The 11,774-nt window shown below is 41.8% G+C and overlaps 1 protein-coding gene across 6 annotated transcripts in view; it reads right to left on the minus strand.

The window, feature by feature from the left end:
* The window catches only part of unc79 (unc-79 homolog, NALCN channel complex subunit), a 32,566-nt gene extending 24,802 nt beyond the window's left edge, over positions 1 to 7,764 (minus strand). For 3 of the 6 annotated variants that reach the window (XM_030391477.1, XM_030391478.1, XM_030391476.1), the window contains exons 1-8: positions 7,363 to 7,764; positions 5,765 to 5,885; positions 2,265 to 2,578; positions 1,353 to 1,523; positions 1,096 to 1,191; positions 941 to 996; positions 220 to 349; positions 19 to 83 (exon numbers count right to left, since the gene is read on the minus strand). In XM_030391477.1, the coding sequence (XP_030247337.1) occupies positions 19 to 83; positions 220 to 349; positions 941 to 996; positions 1,096 to 1,191; positions 1,353 to 1,523; positions 2,265 to 2,578; positions 5,765 to 5,885; positions 7,363 to 7,384 (975 nt within the window). In that variant the 5' untranslated portion in view covers positions 7,385 to 7,764. Of the gene's footprint in view, positions 1 to 18; positions 84 to 219; positions 350 to 940; positions 997 to 1,095; positions 1,192 to 1,352; positions 1,524 to 2,264; positions 2,579 to 5,764; positions 5,886 to 7,362 lie in introns of those variants that run through there. The other 3 variants (XM_030391480.1, XM_030391479.1, XM_030391481.1) reach the window with 3 other exon arrangements.
* Positions 7,765 to 11,774: the final 4,010 nt, after the last annotated feature.

Below are 11,774 nucleotides of genomic sequence, written 5' to 3' on the forward strand. Positions count from 1 at the left end.
TCTTAAGACTGAAGTCACCTTGACGGCAGGTTTATTGATGGCATTGTGGCACTCGATATGTTGACAGTGAATGGGGTTCCAGGCTGATCCAGGAGATTGAAAAAGAGACAGAGGATTGGCAGTGAGGGAGGAGAAAATGAGAAGAATAGGGAATGGGTTAGACCTACAGTCAGTTCAAGGACAGATCATGCAGCAGATGTGACATTAAGAGAATCTGACCTGTGTACTGCAGCCCCCTGTATTCGCTGATGGCTCCTGGTGGCTTCAGGTTGGGCCAGTAATGAAACAGCATCTGCACAGCTGGAGGCTTTACTTGGGACGGGCCATATGATATGACATAAAGAAGGTCCTGCACACAGTATAAACATGAACAGTGATTAGAAAGGACAATGATACTAAAAATACAATTGCCTACCAATGAATAGAAGTTGTTTACTCCAAAATGTTTTATTTACATTTTGTAAAGACCAAATGTTGCCTGATGTTCATTGCTCAGTATCTTTAAAACATAACTTAGACCCTTAACCGAACCCTAGACTCATCAAACATCATGACTAAACGAAAGAGGTGGGTTCATTAAAGGCGTAGATCTTTTTGGACTGCTTGAAAGTTGGAAAAAAATACTTTGGAGGAGAGCCTTGGTAAGCTTCATGGATATACACATATTTTTAGACATAGCCTTAGTCTCTGCACTTGTTGTTCTTCATGGGCCCTGTGTTGTTGTTTTTTTTCGTGCTCACTACGAAATCTTTGTTTACATTTCATTTGAACCCGACATTTCTTTTCAGAAAGACCAATTAAAGAAAGCCTGAATGAGCGATTGCACTGAGCTAAAGAAGCTCCCCCGAACGTGGCGCCATGACTTCAGCTCTCTGTTTAGATGAAACTCTTCCATTGTGCTTTACATCAGTGACCTAATGTCTGTTGTTAGGGCACGCACCTTCCACACTTCCTGTTTGTGCTTCATTAGACACTCCAACAATTGACAGTGATATACTAAAAGGAAGCAGAGAGAGAAGTGTTTTACTACACAACACAACAGGGTGGATTTAGAGTTGGATGCATGCTTTGAATACAACCGAAATGATGGTTTACCTGGATTTGTTGTGTACTGCATCGCAATCATGAGCATAGAGGAGGCAGACAGATTGACGTAGGCCGGGACTCCACCCTCCCTCCGAGTGGAGCCCACTAAAGACATGTAAAGAAGAGAAACGGAGGGAATAGTCACTACTAAAAAGATAATTTTCACATGCTGTTCATGATAGTAGTTTAGATCATATGATTGATTTATGTAATATTGAATTGTTAATTTCATAAATCAACCAATTATCCTATCTTATGATACTCACATATAGCCATGGGGAGGAAAGAGGTGCTCAGGTACTCAATGATGTCTTTGTGGAGGAAAGGTGGGAATGTGGCTAAAGTGGAGATCATAGTATAGGGCAAAGTGCTGAGAATATCATCACTGAGAAAGGGCAGGAGGCAAGTTGTTGTGTAAAATATGGACTGTCCCAGATCTGATGAGAAAGGGAAAATGGAAAGAAACAAAAAAAGACAAAGAGAGATACACAGACACTCATTCAATTAACAGTACATACAGTATTCACATACTGTATGCAGCCACAGACATCAAAGTTGCATTAAAACTTCAGTGATTTAACATTATAACAGTGGGGAAACGGAGAACATTCGGAAAATGAGGTTCAGCTGAGGGCGGTGAGCTTTCTTTAAAAGCCAGCGAGGTAAAGTTTGCCCTCAGGAAAAAAAAAAGTGGAGCATTTCTAGTCAAGGAGATGGGTTTTCATGCTTTTGAGCTTTTTTTAACAGCGGTAAAATATTCATGAAAAACAAGAGCACTGACTGTGATGCAGCCTTGAGCCCGTGAACAGTGTGGTCATTCTCATATGTATCGAAAAATACAGAACAGTACATTCGCCTATGAGTGTTTCTCCATTTAACTTATTTGCACACGACAACATAAGTAAAAACATTTCTCCCACTTAACATAACAAACATGCAGTCAGGTATGATACACAGAAGAGGAGGCCTATGTCTGGTGTATCCAATGGCTTATGAACGATTAAGTTGACAGGATCCAGCGTGCTCCCAATCACCCCCATGCATCCCTCAAGATCCTCAGCAGGACTTCTCTCCTCCAGTTACAAAAGAGCCCCAAAAAAGCAGCAGTGGCTTCATGCAGAGGCCAGACGGCTCGGGGATGATCATGACAAACAGTGGTGCACTGGGCCTTGACTCACCATGCTGACCGTGCTGCAGCAGGGGCACCAGGTCAAGCAGGGTCACGAGGGTCACATAGAGGCCCTGATAGTCCAGAGAGGGGTACTCTGAGAGCTGAGCGTCCCGACTCTGCTGCCCCTGCCCCCCGCGGTCTGACGGGGCATCGCGCAGAACGCTGTAAAGGAGGGAGCGAGTAACTGTAGGGTTGATGGAACTGACTTGTGGTCTTAGAGATGGGGTGAGTGGGAATGGCACAGGAAAAAGACACATGGTCATGGGCACGGCCAAATTGGAAGCTTCCTGGTTCTCCTTCCTGCCTGTGCGGGACAGAATGCTGCTCCGGGGCGGGAGGGGAGGGGGAGGGAGGGTAGGGGAAGGGAACAAGGGAAAAAAAGAGACAACAAAGACACAAAAAAACAGCACATTACATTGAAATGGCACTACAGAGACAGCGTAAATAGAAAAAAACAAACCCAGATAAACCCCACATAGGATGCAGTGTCTCACTATTTGACTGTATCACTGAAGGCACGGGCAATTTTTCCCTGCTTTGTCTGTCCAGAGTGACTTGAATTCAATTCGTCTCGTTTTTTTTGTTTGACTGTCTTTGCACTTGGAAAACAAAAAAGAAACATGAGCACAAACTGCAATGATCACTGCATCTCATGCGTATCTGGTGACAAGGAGCAAAAATATAAAAAATGGCATGTTTTCAGTGGCAACCCCATACTTCTCCAAAAAGGCACAGTGCAAACGACTGTCCCTCGATGGCTGCCGTCTTCCAATCAGCAAGGTCAAGAGGCTACCATGCGGAAAAAGGCCAATGAGCCGTGGAATTTAAAAAAGAAAAAAGAAATTTCCTTGTCTTTCGTGGGGCTGTCAAGGATGGGAGTGACACCAAATTGGTTCAGGAAAATACAGAGGTGACACTTTTGAAACATGCTTCAGCCAGTAATAAACATGTGTGTGAGGTTAGATCAAGTGCTCCTAGGTCACAGCACATGTTTATTGCACCAGAGAAATAATGTCCGTATGCATACGTTATGATACTGTATCAGTATCATCAGGAGAAATAATGAGATCCAACAGGCATATGGATTCAGGTTTCTAAAATAAATGTAACAACTAATCTACGGTAGAGGAGAAACTATAATGACAAAGGAATAGGTTGTATCGGGGGGAAGATGACTGGTAGCATTATGTTTGTGAGCTAATGCAGGATGGACAATTGTGTTTGCTGTCCCCTGGGGAAGGTGGTGGACATATATTCAATTTTAAGAGAGGAAAAACAAAAGGAAAAAACTAGTTGGGGTTGAGTGTGGAGCGTCTAGGGTGGAGGAAGGGGGGAGAGGGGGGGCCAGAGAGCATTGCTCTTCTTTACTGCACATTATCAAAGAGCTAAGCTGTTCTATCAGGCAAATGATTCGGATTTATCATGCCCAGATCAGAGATGTTTTGTTTTATTTTGAAAGGTCACTCAAAAAGTAGAGTTACAGCATTCTCGGCGAGTGAGAAAGGGGATTTCATTGCGATTTTTTTAACATGACATTTGATGCATAATTGAGCCTATGGCTTAAAAACAGCAGAATGTAACATTGTCTGACTTATCCCCTCAAAGTTATACTCTGTAAGATTTTAGCCAGTGTACATTCACTCATAAAAGCTGTGTTACTATACAGCTTAGCCTCAAACAGAACTACCTGACAACAACAACAGACTGTATCTCAGAGTATGACTTTTTCACTGCCCATTCCTCATATAGAAAACATCATTAGTTCGAAACAATGAACAGAGACATAAACAGACGCGCTCACACGCATACATTGAACATGTACACACGCAAAGACGCACACATGTGTGCACACATACATACGTACAGACGACACAAAGAATTACAAACATGTACGACACATAAAACACATGTAGAAATGCACTGGTACAGACACATGACATACATTGACTGTCATTGGTCAGCCTGCACTGTCAGTACAAAAATCACTATGTGTGTAGCAGTAAGTCAAAGCACAATTCCTATAATTAGCAGATGTTCAGGAAACAAAACTGTACCACATCTAACATAAAACAATCCTACATATGATTTCTCCTCCCTGCAGTCAGTCTTGTGTGTGATACAGTTTGGCATGAAGTCAGCGTGGCTCACTGATGCTGAGAGCTGCAGTCTGACTTGGAGAAATATGACAAATCTATGCCTCATATTTACGGAGGCATGAATAATTGTCAGCAAACAGCAACAAATTTAACCCTTCATTATTTTCTGCTCTGCATCTGACCTGTGCTGGAACCTAAAAATCGGTGTGTGAGTCAGCAACCACCTCCTTTGGCCATTTCAGTGTTTCTTTCCAGGAACATGACACATTCCGGCTTCACTTTCCAAGCCTCACTACTCCCACTTTCGCTCCCTCTATCATTCCCCCTCGTTTTCTTCCAGAAGGCACGGGTGTATGGATAATCCTGGAGTCCCCAACTGAGGGGAAACCAGACCCCTCTAATAATGGTGGGGGGAATTATTTCCTCTGTATATCTAACACTAACACGAGGCTCCGCTTCAGGGAAAATGTCAAGCAACTGTTAAAAGTGGCGTCACAGCAAGTGTTTCCTTTGCACACTGGCCCTCAGAGACAAATTCGCCACTTGTGTTTAGGCAGATTCCCACAGTTGCAGCCCCTGTCATGCTCCATCTGTGCTCCAGACATATGAGAGGCCATGTATAAAAACACTGCTGGTGCTGGACAGCCCTCCAGCGAAGGATCACTCAGCAGAGGAATAATCCTTATGGGGCTGAGGCATAAAGTGTAGAATTGAGGCCGGCTGCCAATTTCAAATAGATTGCACCCTAAGCTGATAATAATGATAAAAGTGGGGCACATAAGTTCTGCCTCCAGTAATCCCACCCTTTTTGTAAATTAGCTAATAAGTCGGGACAGCGCTACTATTTTGCTGTGAAGCCGGCGGGCGGGGAGACTAAACCAAACCATATGAAATGCAGAAATATCCTATCACTGTGGAACAGAAAGAGAAGGAAGGGATGGGGGCACATCGTGAAATAAGATGTGTCCAAAATGGCCGCCTACTTGACCTCTGTCGGAGGAGGAAATAACATGCTGTTCCTTCCTCTGGCTTTCTCAGCACCCGGAGGAGCAGGCTGACCCTGCGACTGCCGAGTCGGAGGACCTGCCCTCTCTGCTGGGGTCCCTCTGGGAAGGACACAACAGGCCGCCACAGGGAAGCGCTCCTCTAGCAGCCGGCCACAGAATCAATAAACATTACTGAGCCGTCTATCACCTCCATAGGAAATGTGCTACAGTCTCTGCCTTGTATCTTTGGAAGCAGGCGTGGCCCTTCCCTGACTTCCTTGGTGGTGTCACTGTCGTCCCTTTCAGAAAGTGTGTCTGAACAACCTACAACCTAACTTCTAAGTTATCTGTTCATGATGGAGGCTAAATATCAAACATTCTACAGTCTGTTACTTCACCTGTTGGCTCCAGAGCAGGGTACTTACCTGAGCAGGGTTTGGGAAAAGTATTTCAGTGTGTTTGCAATGTCTGTTCCGGAGGGCACAGGGTAAATATTGTGTTGCACACGGTTGTGATACTCTTGCAAGTATCGTATCTTAGAGGCAACTAGACAAAATAAAAGAGCAGAGTAACAAGCAAAATCAACACTAGTGAGACCAAGTATTCATATTCTGAGCACAAAGACATGCATGAAGCTGTTGTTGCCTGGCTAAAAATTAATGTGAGACACCAGCACGTGACACTGACGCTCCAATTATCGAGTCAAACAAAGAGTGTGCGTTCCCATGGCTCTCTGGCCTTCACCAGGTGACCTTTTTGGTATAGCAGCGAGGTCACGGGGAGCCCTGGAGGAGGCGGTGAACTACTGCTTACAGAAACAAGCTTGTGTACAAAAGGTTGCCAGTTCAAGTCCCAAGACAAGCTGGGAGAATGTAGTCATGGGGTTGAAAACGAGAGAGGAGCTTGACTCATCCCCTGAACAGCTGATACTGAGGAACATATCAGCAGCTAGTAACCAACTCCCTCAGGTCACCAGGGGTCATTTTCATGCCTGGTTGAGTTAAAAAGAAGTTGGAGTGGGTGATCGCTGACCCATTTTCTATGACTTTGGGCAGCAGTGTTTAGCTTTTCTCTCTGACCTGTAAATGACAAACCCTAAAATAAAAAAAAAACAGCTGCGGGGCCATGTGTGGTCAAAGCCTGTGATTCATTAAGTATAGAGTAGCACACACACAACTTCCCTCCTCGCTTGAGGGACAAATTATTATGATTTTAAACAGTTCTGATGCCTTCAAAAGAGCCGATTACAGTTTTTTTTTTTTTTTGCTTTTCTGATGAATTCTTCCTCTCAACAACATCAGCAACACACAACTTTAAGCCAATAGAGACGGAAAGCCCCAAACACAAAGTATAACCCCATTTTTTATGTCTGTTATGTACTCAGATCGAGCAATATGTGATTAAAAGTGTGCACGGAAGAGCATCTGAGCACACAGAGGCTGTTTCCACCTGTTTTTTAAAAAGCAACCAGAGGAAAAGGGGAGGGAGCACGGTGTGATCAATCCCTCATCATTATCAATCTAACGCCACCATATTCTCCAGTAAAGAAATCTCCCACCCAGGTCGACCTTGAATCCAGCAGCACACCTCGCTTTTTTTTCCCCGCACGCACCTCACGCAACCACGTCAATCAGAAGGGAATGAATAAAAATAATATATAAATGCACAACGTGACGACGGAATGGAATGATCTCCCCCGCTCATCATGCCCGAGAAACACACAGATGCACATGTAAAAACGTGTGGACGGAGGCTCCCCGTGTGCTCTGAGCCCCTCGAGCCATCCTCTGCAGTGAGAGGACGTGTTGCAACCTGCCACGGATACCGCGGTTTCATCACCAAGGACAGCTCCCCTTCATACGCTTTTTTTTTTTCTTTCTTGGTTCCAAATCAAAAAAAAAGAAAAAAAAAGAAATCACATTTCCAGCTTGCAAATCCCCCCCTCCCTCCCTCCCTCACCATGACAAGACAGGAGGGGAAAAAAACGCACACACAGGCACCCAAAAAACACCGCCGTACTTACACTGCTCTGCCTTCGTAGACATCTCGCAGACACTTGGTGGAACATACAAAAAACCCAGACTGTCAATTGTTTTAGCGCTTTGCTTTTTTTCCTCCCCGGCGTTGTGTTTCCCTCAGTCGTGGAAAAAAAAGTGAACATGCCCCCCCTCGCAGCTCAGGCTCGGCTTGATTGTACCACTCTGCGCGATGGATTTATGTGCTGTGGCTTTTTTCGGCGGTGGCGCGGCTCGTTTTTTTTTTGTTTTTTTTTGCGAGCTTTTAGCGGAATTGACACGAAACCCCATTTTTTCAGACGTGCCTTTTTTTTTCTTTTTTCTTTTTTTTTCATTCTAAGGATGTGATTCTCTCCAGGCGAGGAGGTGAATGTTGATATACAGCTGCCACGGCATACCTTTCCAAATGGACTGATCCGGCTTTGACAAATTGTCATTCAAGAAAAATCCGACAACCCCCTCATCAGTCCCCAACTTGAGGTGTTCATGAGAGGGACAGACCAGAGATCTTAGTGTATATTCCCGAGCATTTGTGTATCTGTGCTGCAAACATGCAACAGATGGTTGGCACATTGTTATAATCATAATCATGACGTGTCCTGGAGAAAAAATAAACATGCTTTTGGTTTCATATTTTAGGCAATTTAGATGTATTTTCTTTGTTTGTGTAATGTTTCCTAATTTTGGTCACAAGCACTTAGATAATATTGATCCCCTTAGCACATCACAGTGACGCCCCCTTTTTAATCTATGAAGGTACTTGTACAGCGTTCTTTAAAGGTGCACTGTGTAGTTCTGGGGAAGAGATTTTGATCAGCAGAATGAACTGAACAGACAAACTGATCTCATACTGTTTTACTTTGTTTATATTTGACGGACCCTGCCACCTTTCTAGCTTCAGTGTTCTGTGGACCTATTTATCTTCTAAGAACAGCTTGTTTATTCAGTTATGAAAAACAGTACTGGATTTGTACTGTTACCTCATTTATATTGTAGATATATAAATACTGTACTGTGTTTGAATTTCTTCCTCAAACCTACATAATGCTGCTTTGAGCAGGTGATAGACGCATCCCTCTTTAAATCAAGTCCTACACCCTTTTTGTTGGAGCAAACTGCAACTGAAATATATATAAACAGACTTCAGTGTCTCATGCACAGACAGACAGTTCCCAGTATAGTTTGTGCCAAGAGCTGTTGGAGTTTTTCCATCTCATCTCCAGCTGATGGGGAGCAACATCCTGTCACTGCAGTCAGCACCTCGAGTGACCCCCGCGCTTGTTCCTACGCTTTGTGTTGTGGCAAATATTAAAGTCCCCCTCCAGGCAATGATGTGTTTTGTTTCTTGTGCCTAAAGTCGAATGTCTGAGCTTCACTGCGTAGAATGATGTATGTGCAGAGTTTGACACTAGAATGCTGTTTTCACATTCATCGCAGAAAATTTTCTCTGCTCTCAGTGAAACTCTGATTTTTAGAGGTGGGCCCACGAGCGTGGTTTGTGACATCACAAATAGTCAAGAAGCCAATCAAAGTGGAATATTCAGAATAAACAAGCGTGATGTGGAAAATTTAAAATTGAAGTTAAGAGTTAAACTAGTTGTATGAAAAATATTTGCATAGTTTTCTTCTATATTCATAATAGTAGCTGCCATTTTATGATTTTAAAATTGCCATAAAAATCAGTGATGGAATATGACATGATATTTACTCAAGCCCTGTACTTACCTACAGTTTGTGGTACTTGTAATGTACTTGAATATTTCCAATTTCTTGTTTTGTACTTCTGGTCCACAAGATTTTAGAAACAAATATTCTCCTTTGTACTAACATTGGTTCCAAGTTGCTTTTAAGATTACGTGCTGCATTAGAGCAAAAGTTAAACATTTGAAAACATTTTTTTTTTTTAATTAATTAACCTTATCAGTAATCAGTTATTAACAAAAACAATGATTCTGATGATTTTTAAAAAAGCTGAGTGAATTCAACATTCAGTTTGCCCCTAGTATGTATACAATTTACTTTGAATTGTACTTTTGATACTTAAGTACATTTACTCCCAGAAAGTTCAAGACCTTAACTCAATTTCTAGTTTCCCCTTGCCAAATAAATATTGTAGCACGATATCTTTTCTTTTACTTAAGTATGACTACTTTTTTATCACACTGTCAGAAATAAAACATACCACAGCAGATATCATATCAAAGTCTTTATTGAGGGAAACACATTCATCACTAAGTTGTACATCCCTTCATTACACATTTTAAAGATCTACACACAATCGCAGTAAATGGATGTCATGGAAGTCATGGCTGGGGAGGTGATCTCTGCCGGTACTTTGGGATGTGATGCATGATCCATCCAGCAGGACCCAAGAGAGTCACAGCAAACACACACATGGCAAAGACAGATTGCTGTAAGAGAGTCCAGACATAAAATAGACTTTTAGTTCTTTAGAGTATAATTAAACAACAGCTTGAAGTATGATATTTTATGCACCTCTTATTACAGATGTCAAACCTCTCCTGTCATCAGCTAAAAGATTGGATAGAAAAGATCTAGCACCAGAGAGGTCCCGATCTCAGTGACTCATCCAGGGCTATAACAGCAGCCACCATTTATATCAATCTTCCATGATATTCCCTGTGTCCCTCTGCACTTTCTTATTCCTAACTTGAGGCAGGCTTTTGCAAAAGCCCCTGTGCCTGTCCCAAAGGACAGATCAACAGATTTATCGTGGCATAAACACTGGCCACTATGTTGCTGTTCCATCATGGGATCCTTTACAGAGGCCAGAGCTTCACACTGACTTATGGATAAGAAATGAATAAAACATCGCTCCCACTCTGCAGGCTGGGGAGCAATGTTCGCTTGAGTTCCTCACATTAGAGGCAATAAAGTGAAGAACTGTAGATGCTGACTTTCAAAGACCGACTTTGTCATGTTTGTACTATTTGTTTGTCAAACATTGTATCTATAATTGAACACCTCATGGTTCAGCAATCATGTAACACATGTAAAAAAAAAATGTAAAAAAACATTTCTACAGTCCCTGCTGCTGAGACAGTCAAACAACCAAGAATATCTGTCCATACTAGCTACTATCACACAACTATTAATGAAGATATTAAGTCCTACCACTGGCCCAATTCTCTCCTTTGGTGGCTTGCTGTAGATGGTTGACCTGTGAGTTTTCTGAGTGGCTTTCATCAACCGGCTCAGTGTGGGCCTCCTAAGGACGGAGAACATCATCATGCTCACACAGTGTCTCTTTGCTACTGTACGGAAATGTTTCTGTGGAAATATCTCTCCATATCCTGTGAGATACTAACAGATAGTCTCTACTTTCATCTTATTCCCACTACTGTTACTGGGAGGAGTTACTTCCACGGGCCAAAGACACTCATGTAAACAAAATTATTTGTTCTCAAAGAGGATAAGAAGTCTGGCTTCCTCTGTGAGACACCAAGTTAAAATGAACTTAATAGAAAAAATCTTACAAAATAGTGATTTCACACTATGAGAGTTGCTGCACTTAAATAACAACAGCAAGCAAACTTTAAATTTACTTTGTTTTAAATCTACAATTAATGTGGACCAAGCACTTGTGCTGCCTAATGTAAATATATTTATGATAAAGAAACAGCTTTCATATAACAATAACTGTATAAGTGAGTCATTCCTCATATTAGCAAAAAACAAGTGGGTAAAAACTGCCAAGAGCAGGCATTTTAAACAAATGTAAAATTGAGTCCTTACACTAAACAGTTGTGATTTTCAATACACTTATTATAATTTCTTATTTTGAAAGATTGTGCAAATGTTTATATTACATTAATTTTGGTTAATGAATACAGCAAAAGTGCTAGATTTGAACAGACTATTGAACAGGCTTGCCTATAATATATATAAGTATATAACAGCTAAATTGTTCTGGGAAAAAAATGAGGCCATGGAAATGTGGAAATATTTTTTTAAAGTTAGCACCAAATCTGAACACTAGCAGAAAATCATCCAGAGTAATAACATTGGGTTTTATCATCTTATTATATAAAATAACACTTAAAAACAGGGTCACCCAACTTTCTGAATTGGTGACTTAAATAAACCTAAAATTAAATGCTTAATGTATTTCATTTTTAGAGTCTACTGGTCAGCAACATTCAAGGCTTGGGTTTGGGTTTATATGAGTCACATTCAGTTGGTTTTTCTTTGTTATTTCTGCACTGTCATCCCATTTATTCTGAATGTTATTGTGACCAGTCTCTGGGGATTATGAATGTATAAAATTTCAGGATTCTTTTTCTAGCAAAGCTGCAAGAACGACCTTGCAGTCCAAGGATGACTGTTTATAAGAAAAAGCTTAGTGGTATTCTGGCCTACATTAGACGTATTGTGTCGCCCTCAACAGGAGGCCAGAAGA

This window comes from Sparus aurata, chromosome 16 (assembly GCF_900880675.1).
Source record: "Sparus aurata chromosome 16, fSpaAur1.1, whole genome shotgun sequence".
NCBI classification, from domain to species: Eukaryota; Metazoa; Chordata; class Actinopteri; order Spariformes; family Sparidae; genus Sparus; species Sparus aurata.